Source organism: Pleurodeles waltl, chromosome 6, assembly GCF_031143425.1.
Source record: "Pleurodeles waltl isolate 20211129_DDA chromosome 6, aPleWal1.hap1.20221129, whole genome shotgun sequence".
Classification (NCBI taxonomy): Eukaryota; Metazoa; Chordata; class Amphibia; order Caudata; family Salamandridae; genus Pleurodeles; species Pleurodeles waltl.
This window is the reverse complement of record NC_090445.1, coordinates 1152731564-1152750988: the sequence shown is the minus strand read 5'-3', so window position 1 is coordinate 1152750988 and position 19425 is coordinate 1152731564. Positions and strand designations below refer to the sequence as shown.

At 43.7% G+C, this 19425-nt stretch overlaps 1 protein-coding gene across 1 annotated transcript in view; it reads left to right on the top strand.

Moving 5' to 3' along the window:
* The first annotated feature begins 17933 nt into the window (after window positions 1-17933).
* Window positions 17934-19425, top strand: part of ADAMTS14 (ADAM metallopeptidase with thrombospondin type 1 motif 14) — a 654816-nt gene continuing 653324 nt past the window's right edge. The window contains exon 1 of the mRNA XM_069240367.1: window positions 17934-18350. Coding sequence (XP_069096468.1) covers window positions 18263-18350 — 88 coding nt within the window. The 5' untranslated portion in view covers window positions 17934-18262. The remainder of the gene's footprint in view (window positions 18351-19425) is intronic.

The window sequence follows — 19425 nt, the reverse complement described above, 5'->3', positions numbered from 1 at the left end:
TTGCTCATTATATTTTCTTAATTTTTCCTAAATTAGTTTCAGAATTGTACTGTGTTGCTGTTTTGACTTTAAATTTGTTTAAACTACTTGAAGTTAACTCCACTTCTCTGGGGAATTCTCTGTTGCAGTGCTACTAGGGGATGCACATATTTTCTTGGTGTTTTGGACTAATCAAGATAATTTTTTAGGGGTTGGTAAGGGTCACCCCCTTCCAAATCAATGACCCAATTTTAGATTATTGTATTCTGCACTGCAGAGTGCTGTAGTGCTTCCACAAAGAATGCCTTTCTAGAGGGGCATTTAACTTTTTCCAGTGTTGTAGCTTTGCAGTTTTAATTAGTGCATGCTGTTGAAGGTGACAAGGCATTGACCTAAAGCAAGAAAGAAAAATGGAAGATAGGAAATCATCGATATAGGCAGTAAGCACAGATGAAGTAATGCATGAAAGATAAAGACAATAAGGTGTAGATTGGTGAGGAAAAGAGGCATCAGGTGAAAACAGAGCCATGTAATCTAGTATTCAGCAACCTCCGCACGCACAGTATCAGCCACAAATCCTCAAAACAATGTCTGTTTTTTCCCCATAAATTAAAGCACTGGAGCCTAGAATTGCTATCTCATGCTTTACACAGTGCTGCTTGTGTTGTCATCAGTGCAGGGGTGGCCTATTGTGTATATATTATGAGGGTGCAAGAAACTGGGGTATTTATTAAGGGTATTGGCTACTCACATTAAGTAACAAAAATAGTACTTGTCCACTAGTCACTAATTTAACCTCAGCTCAACACCCTGGTAGCTATGCCACAAAGCATGCAGAGTTATCTTAGAAACAATGTGTAAAGTATTTATGCTGTATTTAGGAAGGTACCCTCTTTTTTGGCATGGTTACCCCCACTTTTTTGCCTGCAAACAGTATGCTTGGACTGTTTTCACTGGGATCCTGCTAACCAGAACCCCACGATCCCAGTGAGTGTGCTCTCTCCCCCTAATGTGGTTGCTTAGGACTTTGCACACCCCACAATTGGCATACTGCTGCCCCCATAGAAGTCCATAGTTTATAGTACTTAAGTACCCAGGGCACTGGGACACCAGGGTTCTCCATGGGCTGCAGCATGTATTGCGCCATCTATGGGAGCCCATGCAAAATGTGAATGCAGGCCTGCTATGGCAGCCTGTGTGAAAAGGTGCATGCACCCTTTCACCACAAGTCACTGCACCAGGTCACTATAAGTCACCCCTACGGCAGGCCCTCCTAGTCCAGATAGCAGGGTGCAGGTACCTGTGTGTAAGGGCACCCCTGCATGAGCAGAGGTGCCCTTATGAACTCCAGTTCCATTGCATTGGACTCCGTAAGTGGGGGAAAGCCATTTTACCCATGTACTAGGCACAGGTCTACCTGTGTCCTGCTACATAATGGTAACCCCAAACCTCGGCATGTTTGGTATCAAACACGTCGGAATCATACCCCAGTATGTTGCCAGTATTGGTTGTATGATTCCATGCACTTTGGGGGCTCTTTAGAGGACACCCAGTATTGATCCTAGCAGTCTTCTGGGGTTTTCTGAGCATCCCGTGCTACTACCACCCCACAGCAGGTTTCTGCCATCCTGCTGCTTGACCAGCTCAGGCAGGGGAAGGCAGAACAAAGGATTTCGGTGGGACAAGGTGGCAACACCCACTCCCCTTCGAAATACGTGTACATGGCTTGGGAGGGATAGCCTCCCCAAGCCACCGGTATGCTTTGTAAGGCACATTTGGTGCCCTCCTTGCATAAACCAGTTTACACCAGCCCAGTTACCCTCAGTTCCTCCTCTTGTATGAAACTGGACAAAGGAAAAGGGAGTGACCACTCCCCTGTCCATCACCACCCCAGGGGTGGTGCCCAGAGCTCCTCCAGGTGGCCACTTGATTCTGCCATCTTGAATTCAAGATTGGCAGTGGCCCCTGGGAGCATCTGAGTGGTAAGGTCAGGCAGGTGATGTCACAGCCCACTCCTGATAGGAGGTCACCTTGCTAGGTGATCAATCCCCTTCCTGGGCTATTTAGGGTCTCCCTCTTGGGTGGGTCCTCAGATTCTATATGTAAGATTCCACCAGGACTCCTATGTATCATCTACTTCATCTCTGGCCACTGGAACCACAACGGGACTCTTCAAGAACCAACAATATGCCAATCCAGCGATGTCTCCACTTTGCAACATTGTTTCTCCAGCTCCTCCCAGCAAATGCAATATTTCCCCGGCTGTGCATACTCTAAGGTCGATGAGACTCCAGCCTGCACCAAGAAGTAAGAATGAATCTCCCTTGGAGCGAAGGAATCACTCCTCTGCATCTGCAGGCACCAACTGCAACGACGACCAGCAGAGTGGATCTGCTCTCCTCCGGAACTACGTGGATCCTGCATCACAGGTAGTGGTCTGAAGTGGTCCCTTTCTTCCTCTCTGCCAGCTTTCCAACAAGGGAGACAGTAAGCCCTTGCCTTTCCTTGTAAGACAGTACCCCTGAGCAGCATGACTCCTGCAGCTACCAAGGCTTGTTTGCTCCTGCTCCAAGAGATCTTCTTGCAGCATCGGCCCCCAGCACTTCTTCCTGCCAAGCACAGTCTCCTCTCTGCTGCTCCAGCAACGTGGGACTCCTCTTCAGGTGTGCTGAGTGGGCCTCATTGCGACTTGCTGTGCCTGCTGCCAATGGGGTGCCTGTGAGGACTGCATCCTCTTCTGGTGTCTCTACCAACTGCTGAGGGTCTCCCCAGACTCCCCTCCTTGGGTCGAGTCCTCTGGGCCTTGCTGGTCCTCTTCAGCCTGGGAATTCACATTCCTATTCTTTTACATTTGCCAAGACTTGTTGATAATCATCCTGCACCTCTTACCCACTGCAACCTGACAGCTGACCTGGGACACCATCTGCATCACTTCTGGGAATCCTCTTTAGCTCCTGTGCTGCACAACAAGTCTCCTTCGTCCCCTGTCGACCTGGTCTTGCATCCACAGAAGTGTGAGTAGTGGCTCCTGCCACAACCGGACACACCATCACAAACTGGACTTGGTCCCCTTCCTTTGCAGGACTTCTTCTGTCAGAATCCACCTTTGGGTTCTTCCTATCTGATCGGGGTCTTGCACAATCCTTTTCCAAAGTCCTCCTGTTGGGTTTGGGGAAAACCAGGTACTCACCTCTGCTCTCATGGTCGCTGGGGATCAGTCTGGTACTCACCTCTTGGGGTTCTTAGATCCTCCAGCTCTCCTCTAACAATTACACATCCTTGGAAGGACGAATGTATCTCGCATTCCACTTATTTAGTATGTGGTTTGCCTTTCCCCTAGGGCCTATACTGTTTCCTAATACTTTTGCCAATGCTTGTTGCTTTTATGCTCTTTACTGACTGCTAATGTGTATATATTTAGTGTGTTTACTTACCCCCAGTTTGGGAACTGCCTATTAGTATTCTAGTATTTGTGTTACCATAATAAAGTACCTTTATGTTTGTAACACTGTGTGGTTCTTTCATGATAGTGCTGTGTTACTTTAGTGGTATCACATAAGCTTTGCATGTCTCCTAGATAAGTCTTGGCTACTCATCCACAGCTACTCCTAGAAAGACCTGGCTTCCTAGACACTGCTACACTGCACTAATAGGGGATACCTGGACCTGGTATAAGGTGATAACACCAGAGGTGCTCACCACACACTAGGCCAGCTGAAGAGTACTGAAAGAGTAGCAAAGTCAAAACACAACAAAAGAACATTCTTATACCAGTTTAGGACAATAGAGTACATTTAATAAATTAAATGAACAAAATCTGAGAAGGGGAAAAAGGAATTTTAAAAGTTTTAAATAATAATAGGACCATAAGGCATTAGGTGCCAATTGCAGTTAAGTAATCATCGTAGGCCAGGACCTGTGTGTGATTTAAGGGTGACCACAGTAGAGAACATGTCAGATATCAACCCAAGAGGTCCAGCCTTCAACAAAAACCTCAGGGTGGGAGAAATGTGAATCTTCAGCTCAGCTGCAATGGACCTTGGTCAGATTGGCTAAGCAGATTTGTCACTGCCGTCCAGAAGACTTTGTAGCCAAAGCATTTCTAAAGTCCTCTGTTAAGGGGGTGGTAGGAAAAATCCGGCCAGGCATGGGCAATGGTTTCAGGACCTCAGGAACAGCACTTAGCAGTTAGGACTCACTCCAGTAGAGCCGACCAGCAGGGTCCAGGTTAGGTCCAGTCGCAAAGAGTCAGTGATGAATATTCAGAAAAGGCCTCTTTTAGCTTTTTTGTGTCCCTGTAGCTTGAGCAGGATGTCAGCCTTATCAACCTTAAAGATAGCAGGTTCAGTCCCATCTTCCATGGGCCAGTAGTGTTTTAGGAGGGTACTGTGGATGCTACATTTATGCCTGGCATTACCAATGTTGTAAATGTTCCCGGGGGTTACCCTACCCACTTTTGAAGTATTCCATGTGTGCTCTCCTGCAAACAATCCCACTGTGCCACTATATGGATAAATTCAAAATGGTGAAACCTTTCTCTCCTTGAGCTGACCATGTGTGCTCACTCCAGAGGTGTGGCTGGGGAAATAAGCAACCCCAACTCTGTGGTCTCTCCAAACCAGTTCTGGTGACAGCACTCTCTCCACTGCTTGTCTGGAGGAACAAAAGAAGGTGTCGGTCCAAGTGCCATCTACCTATGATAGGGGAGGGCCCTTTGAAGTAAATGTTGTTCCTGGGCATTACCCAAATGGGCATCCTGCCAGAAGAACAGAAAATAACCTGCCAGATCCAGGCTTTTGTCTTAGCTCTAGGGTCACAGCTGAAGAGTAATGCAAAGTAGCCTCCAGATACTTTGGACAGGGAAAAGATAACTTTCTAAAAGTACCCTTTCCTTAATATTTACTACAAGTCCACTAGTGGAGTTTATCTTATAGGCCTTAGGTATACCTTGTGCCAAATACTAGAGACCCATATGTAAGTTTAATATACCAATTAGGGTTATGCTAATTCAACCATGTTAAATGAAGGAGCATGTGCACTTTACTACTGGTTAGCAGTGGTAAACAGCACAGAGCTCCTTGGCCTGCAAAAATAGATGGGGGTACACCTTGCAAAAATGGTAATTTCCTACAGGGGGAGTTCTAATGACAGCATTACCACTTATTGTGATGCATTTGAAGAAGAAAAGATGGAGGGTTAACCCTAATGACCCCACTAAAGGCGCTCAATTAAAGACTAAAATCGATGCAGTTTACGTAGGAATCGGTGTCGAGAATATACGGTGAATTGGTGGAGCTCGCAAACAAAAAAGAAACAAACAAAGGAAAGCACCAAAACCAAACCTGTGGTCAGCTGGAGCTTCAATAAAAGTGATCTGGGCAAAAAAGTGGACCCGACCCATACTCCCGTGGCGAGGTGGACAGTTTCAGAGATCCAAATGTTACCAGTACTTCTTTCTTCCACGGTCCTGATGAGGACCGCAAATAATAGGGGCCAAAAAACGTCAACCTTTTTTTGAATAGGAGTGGTTGTTTTAATTTTTAATAATACCTACAAGGCATTGTTTGGAACACATCTTTTTTTTTAAATGGACAATAGTATTTCTTTGATGTGCCCATGATGCAACCATCTCCTCTGTGGATAACTCTATAGACTGAAGACCACAATCACATTTGCTTGGATTGAAAGGATGATCGGGGTACAATCTTTATGAACTGAAATGATTGAGCCAATATTTTTGTTTGTTTGTGTATTCTGTTTATATGTTCCCTATGTTATTTAAAGCTGATTGGAGTTTTTTATGTGTTCATTTTCTTTATCAAGGCTATTGTACCCTTTCTGATAAATTATGATTTAATTAGTTTTAGAAATGAATTGTTCCTCCAGTGACTGATTTAGGGTTTAGCTGGTCTACTATTCTTCCCTACTATTGAGCCATTCTTTCTTTTATGCATATACTTATTGTGATGCAGCCATTGTGTTCTAAACAGGAGTGCAAGCTTCTTCAGGTGGGTGTAACGGCTAATATTGCACCCATGCATCTATCTTAGAAATTGAATACAAAATAGTTGAACTGTGGGGACATTTCTGAAGAGTTCAGAGTTGGTGTATGAGCTGGTACAAAAGCTCAGAGGTTCAATGCACAAGTTGTTATAACTGATGGATAGCTTTATCCAAGGCCACAGTAAGTATGTGATTTGTAACCAGAGTTCCCATGTGAAAATGGATTTTATGAGTTTCAGAAAAGTCCACCAACTTCTCCAAAATGTACAGATTTCAATGAGAAAATGTGTTTTTAGATATAATTTGTAATAAGTTAATAAAATGCTGCACAGAGAATACCAACTGTTAGCTGTTAATGGCTGTATCCAGACAGTGGGGCTTTGAAACCCCTGATTTTGTAGGTGTCACGCCTGAAAGATTTCAGATTTCCTCATGTCAAGTGAAATGTGTATATCCTGGGTGGGCCTCTGCAGATAAATGGATAATACAAAGGTACTTTCCATCTGTCTATGGGCTATTACTGTAGGAGTGCAGGGTTGTTTGGAATGAGACAAACCTGCTGTAGAATCTCCTTTAAACTATAAATGACGACCCATTCTCTGTAGTCAGTACACTTAATATTTTACAATAATTAGTGTTTTTATGTGCTAATTGTGAGAAATTGGGTTGTTAGTTGACTGGAGTGTGAGCCATGGTCAAGCACCAGCCACAATCCCCTTGCAGGGTGAACCACAAAAAGTCACTAACTTAACCTGTGCTTAACCCTGGGTAGCTTGCCACAAAAAGCATTCAAGCTAAATTTAGAGGCAATGTGTTAAGTCTTTATGCAGTACACAAACAGCAGCACGGTGAAAACACAGAACAATAATAAGACAAATAGAGTAAATTGTAATAATTATCTGACACCAAAACCATCAAAATTCAATTAGTGGAACAAGAGTTATGATTTGTCAAAGTTTAGGCTGAAAATCACAAGTCCTCAGTTGTAGGCCACCTGGACATGTTTAGCACACAACCAAGGGTCCAGGAGTGGATGGAGACCTCATGGGGGTTTAAGACTCACTCATGCTGTTGCTAGTTGCGGGGTCGGGATAGTGGGAGCCTGTTAAGTCCCTGTGGCTCAGAGCAGGAGACCAGTTAAACTAGCCCTTGGAGTCACGTCTGGAGTCCTAGGTGCAGGTGGTGATGCAGGGCTCTACAGCAAGGCTGGCCTCTGAAAGTTCCAAGCAGGCGCCAGGCAGGAAGCAGTCCTTACATTAGTGAACTAAGGAGCAGGTCTGAAAGCCCTATTTTTTATACCCTGGTGCCCTGCTCCTAGACGTTTGGGGAAGTTTCCAGAAGGGTTCCAGGAATTTCCCGCATCACCTGCCCTGGCTCCTAGCTGGCTCCACTGATAATACAGGTTAGTTAAGACTATTATGCGGTTGCAGAGTCCAGCCTATATATGTGTAAATGGGGCTGTGCTTAGCTCCCCAATCAAGTCAGTTAATGGCCTGTTCAGGCTCTGCTAACCCCGCTATTGTGTGACTGTCTGGGGGTGAATTCGCAAAGTCTCAACTGTCAGTTATACCCATTCATGTGACATAAGGCAGACTGTAGGCAAAAAGGACTAAGGACAGGAAAATGACAACTTTCTAAAAGTGGCATTTTCAAACTTGTAATCATAAATCCGACTTTACTATTAAAGAGGATTTAACACTACAGGTTCATGGATACCAGACATGACATATCCACCCCTCCTGGTTTAGGACTTACAGTTTAATAAATCAAATAAGGAATCCCCAATGTTATCCTAAGGGAAGGGTAGGACTCACAGTAGTGAAAAAGACAAATTTGGGAGTCTTTCACTACTAGGACATGTAGAACAAAAAAGTACATGTCTTACCTTTTAATTACATTAAAACGTGAATTCAAGAAAGCCGAAATCTGCACTGTAATTTGATCAAAATTAATCTGTCTAAATATTTGAAGTTATAAATGATAAACAAGGCGAAAACGGGGTATCACCCTCGGTTCCAGGGGCGTAATATACAAAGTAGAAACAGCAGACCACCTATCTGGGGAAACATCTCTCTAATGCACTCTTAAAAGGAAGATTAATAAATCTTTAACCAATGTCACATTTCGTTATACAAATTTAATCAACCATTCTTTGTGCTAATCAGAATTCTTCCATATGCACTAATTAACTCGCCTATGCAGACTGTTTCCTTTCTCAGAATTTCCACTAAGGTTCACATCAGTCCATTAACTTTTTGGTGTTCCTTCACATACTTCTTAGTTTGATTTTCACCCTAAAGATTTGTTAAGGATTAGCACAATGGTATCTGTGTGGCACTCTAATTATTTATATTAGACAGGATGTATGTTTCTATCTTTTCTTCCTCTAACATCATTCACGTTGTCAGCATTTTAAAGAGATTGGATTCCATTCATGGCTCAACATGGACCTTTTGTCTTCATTGGAATAGACAGGTTGCTCTTTTGCTTATTGAATAGATGGTCATCTGTTTGGACCTTTTATTCTTTAATTTAACAAATAGGCTGTTTGTTTGTTTCAATGCGATTAGTGAGTGGTTAATTGAACTGTTGGAAGTCTGGTTGTTAGAATGGTAAGGCTCTTGTTTCATCACATTATTTCTGTTATTTTTACATTCCTAGGAAATATTACCCCCCTGACGAAAAAGGGCTGGAAGCTAGAAATGCATTGGGCCATAGTATGAACTGTTGAGTCAAGATTTAATTGTCCCCAATGGATTTTTATCAATGACATTTCTGAACTGTCTTGGATTTTCAAGTGGAATGTTTTGAGGCTAATTATCAATTAAAAGAATTTTGATTAGCACAAAGAATGGTTGATTCAATTTGGATAACTAAATGTGACATTGATTAAAGATTTATTAATCTTCCTTTAAAGAGTGCATTAGGGGGACATTCCCCCAGACAGGGGGTACCCTGTGTCTACCTTTTAATTAAACAGCACCCTGCCCTACGTGCTACCTAATGCCTACCTTAGGGGGGCTTATATGTAATAAAAGAGCAGCTTAAGGCTTGGCAAGGGGTTTTAAATGCCAAGTTGACATTGCAGTGTTCAGGCTGCTATGGCAGGCCTGGTACATGTTTTAGAGGGCTGCTTAAGTGGGTGGCACAATAAATGCTGCAGTCCCACTGGTACCATTTAATTTACAGGCCCTGGGTATGTGGTATAAGACTCTACAAGGGGCTTAAACTTAAATTAAATATGCCAATCAGATATATACCAATCAAACTGTGTTTTAGGGAGAGAGCACAAGCACTTTGGCAATTAGCAGTCATTAGCAGTGGTAAAGTGCACAAAGTCCCCAGGCCAACAAGAAAAAATCTTGCAAAAAGTAGGGGGAGGAAGGGAAAACATTTGGGGGTGACCCTGTAGAGAGGGGCATTTCCAACACTAATCATTTAAGAAAAAGGCGGGCCAGTGGAGCGCAGCAGCATTAGGTCTTAACATCCGCTGACCTAGGGAAATGACCAGAACTGAAGAATAGAAGGGCACAGGTCAAAGGAGTGAGCAGCAGTGCTTAATTTGAGCTGGTGGTTTTCGATGCTCAACACTGACAGTCTGCCACATAGTGACGCTCTATGCCAGATTTAGAGATGAGCGTAGGAGTGTGATGGGTAGTAGTTGTGTAGGCACTGTCTGTGGAAGTGCTGGCAGGGGCATTGTGTGCTGCAAGCTCCAGTAGCCTCCTGATGAAGGTCCAGGCACTTATTTTGTTACAAATTAAGCACTGAGGAGTTAGTACCATGCACCAACTTGGAAAAAGACCAAAGAGATAAGGAAAGAACGGTCATTTTATGAGGGTCTGCTCCACCTATCTGGAGAGATCAATTATGGCTACAAGTAAAAGGACAGGGCAATACCTTTTGGAAAAAGGAATGGTACGTACTTCCTAGTCAACCACACCTATGTTTTTAAAGACTAGAGATCCTAGGCGGAGATGATGTGATAGTAATTCTGCTGCCATGAGACAAAGGAAACTCCCAGCATACTGATCCATAGCGGTCAAAATGCAAAACAGCTTGAATCATGCAGAGGGGTAGATTTGTAATGGCAGGTGCATTGTGGGTCCGAATGTGAGACATGAGGAAGGTAAGACTTGCACTATGAGGCATAGTATATATTTTTAATTGGGGTGTCTCAAATGAGGTGCAACAAAAGCTGAGGGAACTGAATACAGTGAATCCAGTCAGGTATTGGTGCTGATGACAGCGCTGAAATAGAGAACTGAATTTCAGGAGATAAAGTGACAGTAACTCACTGAAAGATGAGTCATTTGATCTTAAAAGTCAGTGGGAGGTCTTGAGAAAGGTGATAGGACGTTCTATGGCACAAACAATGAACTGTTTGATTGTTCCAGTTGGACATACAGTACATAGTAATACTAGTAATACTATTAGAAAACAGCGCTGACACCAAGTGCTGATTTTGGTGGAATATAGCACCTCCACGTGCCAGTCCACCTGTAGCCACACTGTCCCCAACCATTGCTCCAAATAAACCATTTATGGATAACTCTACCAATGATAATTGTAATAATGTGTTTTGGTATAACTCATCACACTGGACTTCTACAGTTATTAAGGGCTGCAAAATATAAACGTTACCATAACTCAGAATAATGGCATTCACCTTACGTCAGAAAGATGGAGTACTGAGTTGGACATGCTTAGATTCATACTGCAAAACTACACGTCACAGAAAATGTCAGCAATAAACAGGTAAAAACATCAAAGAATGTCAGTCGGGAAGCCAAAGACTGACACTTGCTGCATTGTGTTGAAACTATGACTTTCACAACGAACTAGTTGAAACTTGTTAGCACAACTGCGCCAACATTTTTTGTGCAGTTGCGGTGCTTTGCTTGACTAGCGCCAAAAATGTCTGAGCTAGTCCAGCAAAGCTCAAGGAGGCCCATAGGACATAGCACTAACGTAAAAAACCCTCTTTCTGTATAGGTAATCTCTGTGGCCCCCACACTAGGTTAGTGGGGCCCTAAAATAATAACCCTTCCCACCAGTCTGGAACTTTTGTTCTATAGCTGAGGGAAGTTAATGTTTTAAGGGCTTTGTTTCTAATATTTTTGTAGTACTCCTGCCAGCCCTGAAAATGTGTAATCCACTACGCCCTCTGGGGACTCAATATGTGGTTTCAGCGCATTTTTTTCTGCCATTTTCTTTTTGTGTGGGTATACGCTCTAGGGGCTAAATATGTAGTTACCTGACCATGTTTCTTACAAATGCTATTATCATTGTGGTGTCTTCTATGGGCTGATCTAAGCATTAAAGTCATATCAACGCAATAAAATATTTGTTGCAAGGAAACTTGCCCCATAATGCTTTGCAGGGCATTACTTTTACAAAATGGTTTTCTCATAACTCAGCATGTGGTGGTCCTAGGACATTGGGACCACCTTCAAAACAGTGACCACAATGTGACCTTTCTGTCTACATCATCTCTGGGTCCCCACACTGTGTTGGTGGGTACTCCAAAATAATAACCCCTACCACCATTCATTATGTTTTTAAGCATTCTCATGTCTGACACTTTTGTTTTGCAGATGGGCGAAGTTATGTTTTACGAGCCTTGTTTGTAATATCATTGTAATAGGCCTTCTAGTCTTGAAAATGTGTAATGCAATATGTTCTCTAGGGGCTACATATATGGTTACATTGCATTACTTTCTCCCATTTTTTTATGTGATTATGCTCTCTAAGGGCCGTATGTAGGGTTACAGGGCCATGTTTTTTTCAAATGCTATTTTTGTTGTGGTGTTCTCTAGGGATGTACTGAGCATTGCAGTCAACAGACTGTAATATTCTCAGCACAAAAACTCGCTCTGTAATGCTTTACAGGGCATTACCTTTACAAAACATTTTAGCTCATAACTTAGAGTGTGGTGGTCCTAGGACAAAGGGACCACCTTCAAAATGCTCTTTCTGTCTACATCTTCTCTGGGTCCCCATAGTAGGAACCCAAAAAAATAACACTGCCCACCATTCATTGTCTTTTAAGCTTTCTCTTGGCTAGGACTTTTGTTTCACAGCTGCAATTAATTATGTTATAAATGCCTTCTTTGTAATATCATCGCAGTAGGCCTTCTAGCCCTAAAATGCCCTCTAGGGGCTAAGTAAATGGGTAAACTGCATTACTTTCTCCTATTTTCTTTCATGGGGTTATGCTCTCTCGGGGCTAACAATATGATTACATGACCATGTTTCTTACAAATTATATTTTTGTTATGGTGCCCTCTAGGGGCTGTTTTGAGCATTACAGTCTAATGCCAAAAGTTTATTTCTGATAAAGGTTTATATGATCATTGTATATGTCTTAATGAGCTCTCCTTCTTACAATTATGACCATTAATCAGGTCAACTTAACATCCTTATTACACAATGACTATTTGAACACTCTTGACATGTTTGGGTGATCCTTCTAGTTTATTTCTCCTCTGTGGATGTCTTGTGTTTTGTTTTGGGGAATTGTATTAGCCAAGCAGCAACTTTGATGGTGAGGTGGTGAACGTGGTATTCTATTGGAATTAGCATGGCAGATTTCAATTATGATGCTAAACGTCAACATTTTCATTTTTTGCTGCAGATAGAGAAATAAGGTAAATGGAAGTGCTTTAGTTATATGCAGGGTCACTGGAATTGTATGGCAGGAAAAGACAAAGTTATGAGGCAGAGTTGACCAATGTATGTGGCAACAATAAAAGTCCAGTTATGAATTTACAATACCAATAGCACAAACTCAAGGAAATGCGAGACCTATTGCATTGCAAATGGTTTTTTATTTGTTTCCATTCTGATGGTGTCCTGGATGCCGCTGAACCAAGAACCAGCAGAATCAGTGAGCTTGTAATCCAGATAGGCTGGGGTGCCGGTCATGATGGCTGTTTGACCTGGCTCTTTTTTGCAGGGTTATCAACAAATGGTTTGCCTTCTTCCTCCTATTTGTTGCTGACCTATTGTTGTTAGCTTTAGGACTCTGGGCACTTTATCACTGCTAACCGGTGCTAAAGTGCATATACTTTCTGTCTAAAATGTTTTGGGGGTTTGTCCATGACTGGCATATTTGATTTACTGGTTAATCCCTAGTATAGTGCATCAAATGTGCCCAGGGCCTTTAATTCCAATGCTACTAGTGGGCCTGCAGCACTGACTGTGCCACCAACATGAGTAGCCCTGCAAACATGTCCCAGGCCTGCCACTGCAGTATCTGTGTGGGCAGGTTTAAACTGTCATTTCAACCTGGCAAATGCACCCACTTGCCAGACCCAATCCATCCCCTTTACTACATGTAAGTCACCCCTAAAGTAGGCTCCAGGCAGCCCCATGGGCAGGGTGCAGTGTATTTAAAAGGCAGGACATGTAGTGGTTGTTTTACTTGTCCTGATAGTGAAATACTGCTAAATTCATGTTTTACTATTGCAAGGCCTATCTCTCCCATAGGGTAGCAAGGGAATTGCCTTGAAATATCCTTTAAGTGGAATTTCCCATTGGGAACAGAAAGAGAAAATGAGTTTGAGGTCTCTGAGCTCACAATTTAAAAAATCATCTTTTGGTGAAGTTGTTTTTTTAACTGTGAGTTTGAAAAAGCCACTTAGAAAGTGGGCATTTTGTTGCTTAACCATTCTGTGTCTATGCCTGTCTGCTGAATACTTGTCTGGGACAGGATGGCAGTTGGGCTTTTGCACATTCACTCTAGTCGGTCATACAAAAGGAGCTGAGGTGTGCCCTGCATATCCTGATGGGTCTTCCTGAGCTAGAGAGGTGGGAGGAGCTAACACTTGCACCTGAATAGGGCTGTGCCAGTCCTTACACAAAGCAATCTCCGACTCCCTGGAGTGTGTCTGGGTCCATGGCATGGAAAGGCAGGTTCTTGTGCACTACAAAAGATTCTCTTTGACGTTTGCCTACTTTAAACTCAGAAATGCTATAAGTACTGGGCCTCTGACCCCACATAGTTAGAATCCTTCTGGACTGAGGACATTCTACCAGGAAGAAGAGCTGGATAGTGTAGAGGTGGGACTGACACTCTGCCAGTTGATTTGCTGTGCTGGCCTGCTGCTTGCTGCTTCTGTCCTGGGAGTGAAAGGACTGGACTTTGCTTTCTACAGCCTGCTTCCAAAGGTTCTCCAAAGGCTTGGACTGTGCGTGGCTCTTGTTAAGCAGTCTCAGGGACATCAAAGACTTCACCTACCGCACTCTCGCCACTGAACTCTAGGCCACTCTTCTTTATGCAATTGCATTCTATGCCATTATACTCAACTTTGCACCACTCTCCTCTATGCCACTCAATCAATAAATCAATCAATTAATTAATCAGAGGACTTCTATGTTGAAGCCAATCACCAGGGAGGATATCCACAACTGGAGAGCCCCAAAGGCCACTCTACTGCAATCTACACCAGTGCACTCTACATCACCACACTCTATGCCACTCTACTCTGCTTCACTCTACTCTACTCCATGTCAATGCACATTATTCTGCACTATTCCACTCTACCCTGCACCACCCCACTCTGCAACACTCTGCTCTGCAGTACTGCACACTCTGCCACTGAACTCTCCTCCACTCTACTGTGCACCACTGGACTCTATGACACTCTGTTCTGCAACACTACACTCTTCACCACTGAACTCTCTGATGCTCTACTCTGCCGCTGCACTCTACTCTGTACCACTCTAATCTATGCCACTCTACTGCACTCAACGGCAATGCACTGTACTTCACTACACTCTACACCACTCTACTCTTCAGCACTCCACTCTGTGCCACTGCATTCTACTCCACATCTTTCTACTCTATCCCACACTACCTAACTCTATTCCGCTATACTCTCTTACTCTATTCTACACCTCTACTCTTCATCACTCCAGTCTATGTCACTGCACTCTATGCCAATGCATGCTATGTCGCTACACTCTACGCCACTCTACTCTGCCTCACTCCACTCTACACCACTGTACTCTACAACACTCCACTCTACGCCACTGCAGTCTTCGCCACTCCACTCTACCACGCACCACTGCACTCTACCTTGTACCACTCCATTCTATGCCACTTGACTCTACTCTCAAGCAATCTACTTTATGGCACTGCAGTCCATTCCACTCTACTCCACACTGCATTACTCCACGTACGCCATCCCACTCTTCACTACCGTAATCTATGTCATTGCAACCTACAGTGCGATATTCCTCTCTCCCCCACCTTCGCCTCTGCACTCTGTACCACTCTACTCTAAACCACTGTACTACACACCAATGTGCTCTGCGCCACTTTACTCCACACCAATGCATGCTACACCACTGCAGTCTACACCACTAAACTCTACACCATTGTACTCTATGCCACTGAACTCTACGTCACTTTATTCTACTCTGCACCACTGTACTTTTTGCCACTGCTCTCCAGGTCACTCTACCCTACTCTGCAGCCATCTACACCACTGTATGCCGTAGCACTCTGCACTCCATGACATGCTACTCTGAAACACTGCACTCCCCAACCAATTACTTCTATGCCATTCTACTCTGTATCACTGCACATTATGCCACTGCATTCTATGCCACTGCACTCTACTCTTCACCACTCTACAACAATACACTCTATGCCACTACACTCTATGACACTCCACTCTAGGTCCCCGCACTCTACATCAAAATACTCTATGCCACTCTAATCTAGTCTACAGCACTGCACTCTGTGATACTGTACCCTATGCCTATCTATTCTATGCCACTCTAAGTCACTCCACTCTACTGTGCACCACTCCACTCTACGCCAATTCATGCTACTCTGAAACAATCCACTCTATGACATTGCACTCCATGCCAATCTACTCCACTCTGCACCCCCCATTTTATGCCATTTCACACTATGTCACTTTTATCTATGCCAGTGCAATCTATGACACCCTACTCTAAACCATTGCACGCTACATCACTGCACTCTATGTCACAGCACAATACACCACTTTACTAAAAATTAATACACTCTAGGCCACTGCACTGAATGCCAATCTACTCTGCACCACTGTACACTACACCACTTCACTCTAGGCCTCTCTACTCCAGTCTACGACACTCCACTCTATGACACTACATTATACCTTACTCGTCTCTGATACTTTACTCCTTTCAGCTCGATTCCACTTTTCAACTCTCTACTCTATATACCACTGTATGACACTCTACTTCTTTCTGAGATGTGTTGCTCAACTTTCTCTTTTCTACTTCATGCCGCTTTAACCACTCTATTCTATGACACACTCCTCCACTCTATGCTACTCCACTCTCTCTCTGCCACTCAACTCTATTACACTCTACTCCACTCCACGACAATCCACAAGGCTCTTTGCCACTGTATGCAATTCCACTCTAATACACTCCATGCCACTCCACTCTATAACAATCTACACTGCTCTTTGCCACTCTAGTCTATGGCATTCTACTCCACTCTACGACATTATATTCCCCTCTAGGCCACTCCACTTCAAAACACTCTACTCCATTCCAGTCTACACCGCTCTACTCCCCTTTATGCCACTCTATGCAACTCCACTCCACTGTCTGCCACTCTATGCCACTCTGTCACTCTTCTCCATTCTACTCTATGACATTCTACTCCACTGTCTGCCACTTCATTCTAAGACACTCTGCTCCACTCTTCTTTACACCGCTCCTCTCTTTTTTACTCTGTGACACTGTACTCAATGCCACTCCCCTCTATAACACTCTACTCCACTCTACATAACTGCTGCCTGTGCCGCTCCACAACACTCTACTCCATTGTAAAGCAATCCACTATGCCACTCACTCTGTGTCACTACTCCACTCTACGCCACTCCACTTTATGACAGTCTATGCCACTCCACTCTATGCCACTGTACTCCAATCTAGGACAATCTATGCCACTTCACTCTACATCTCTCTACTCTACTCCACTTTATGCCACTCCACTTTACACCACTCCACTTTATGACAGTCCACTCTACAATACTTTACTCCACTCTACAACACCATAAGGCACTCTGTGACACTTTATGATATTGTATGACACTCCGCGACACTATGCTCCATACTACACCATTTCACTCTACCCCCCTATACCACTCCACTCTATGACATTCAACTCCCTCTACGCCACTCCATGTTACTTTGCTCCACTCTGCTCTGTCACTCCACTCTACTGCACTCTATGCCACTCCACTCTACAACACTCTACTCCACTCGACCACCTTCCACTCTACGCCACTAAACTCCCTCCTCGACACTCCAGAACACCTTATGCAACTCCCCTCTGTGCATCTCCACAACACTCCACTTCACTCCACGACACTCCACTCCTCGCCACTCCTTTACGCCATTAACTTTCAGCCATGTTGAACAGCAGCCACGCTGGTATACAACATGGCTAAAACATATTGACAAAGCCAATAGCTCTTGTATATGCAAGACCTCTTAGCTTTGCCAATGCTTGTTTTGTGACTGAAAGCATAATACAAGACATCCCGGGAGCGTGGCGGCTACAGTCCCTTTGCCAGATAATCCACCTAATTATTTCATTCACTATTTGTGTATTTTTACCACCTGTACTCTGGATTTCTGACACTACCATCATGTTATACCGCTGTCCTCTTTCTCCCCACTCTCTTCGTTGCCTGAAGTTATTACAACAGAAGGTCGGGTGTGTGACTGCACCTTATTTAGTGTCACTCAGATGATGTCACTGTGTGCATGCATCTCTAGGCAGAACCTTTTCACGCCCCCTCCCACAGGATGCCCTCCCTCTCTCAGCTGCAGTTTTCTCCCCTCCCTCGCTCCCCCTTCACGCCTCCCTTCCTTTTAGTCTCCTAAATGGATGGGACTTGCTTCAGTTAGGCACAGTTCACCGGGGGCCAAAAAGTCTGCCTCTCAGATCCCGTCTCGGTCTCTCTGACTCCCTCCACCCTCTGTGTGTGCCTCCCCTGGTCTGTCAGTCTGCTGCACTCCAACGGGAGCTGCGGGGGGAGAGAGCAGATTGTAAAACGCCTGGCTGCATGCACAGAGCCCCTGAAAGATTACTTTATCACTCTCTCTGTCTGTACAACAGCTAACAAGGATCAAGGCAGGGGAAAGAAGCCAGGGAAAGGGAAACTTTACTCTTCGATCTTCGCTGTCTTAACGTTTGTGCTGATTTGATTACTTGAATGAGGAAGAGCAGGACCTTTTTTTCGCCCCAGAGCAACATCTCATGGATTTTACCCACATGTGTGGAATGTGTTCTTGCTTTTTCGCTCTGAGCTGCTGGCTGGCTGCTGCAGCTGCAACTAGGATTGAAGGTATGAATTCATAAAAATATGTCCATTGATTATAGCACTGTCCCCTGCCTGGAATCAAGTAATTTACCCTAATTAAACGCTGTAAACTTGCTTGCTAAGAAATTAAACTAACCAGCATTGCTTTCCATGGGTCATTTTTAATGTATGTTCAGAACATTTCATTATCTAAGATACTGTGTGAGATGGGGATTTAAAAAGACACCGATTTTCTGGACTGTGTTATTACATTTGCATATCGTTTTTGCGTGTTTTTGAACTACATTCTAAAAAAAACGAGCTAAATTATTTTCTCATTATCAAGTTATCGACTGGTTTTGTGCTTAGATGCACAACTTCATGGGACGCTGAAATAAGCAGGCTTACCGAATCAATAGCTGCCCGGTTAAACGGTTACACTAGTAGAGGTGAGGGGTCAGAGAGCAGAGGGTATGGGTACCAACTGGGCTTTGATTATTTTTGTTCAGGGCACAGTGTAGCCTCAACTATGATTTATTTTCCCTTTGCGATAAGGGTAAAATAATCTAATGGCATGGATTTTTGTTGTTTCTGTGAATGATGGTGGTGATGTCTATTACATTGTCAGAGAAGAAATGTTACTTTATACAGTTGTGCCATGGGGTAAGTGATGCAATATTAATGAAGGTCAATGGTATCTTGTTTCGAATTACTTTGTTTTGCTCACTTGTCTTCTGGTTTTGGAATAACCTAAACTGCTAGCACTATACTAGGTTACCATCTTTAACCTGGTAGTGGTTGAACCCCATCCCGCTCCCATTATTTCATTTTATTCAAGGTCAGCGTAACATGCCCTGCTTGCCTAGCAGAATATGATGTAGGCTGGTCGGAAGGTGTGTTTGTCTGGAAATATAGCTTTATGGTATATGAGTATCTGGCAATTGACAGGCACAGAAAAATTAACCATCGTGCCACCCTATTGCTTGTAATCTAATGTAATGTGATGTAAAACAGATTTGCAGAGCGCTGCTAGTCACCCGTGAGGGTTTCCAGGCGTTCTAAGCTTTTAGTCTCACATGGGTTGCTACTCTTCACCATTTTGACTGGATTGGTGTAGGCG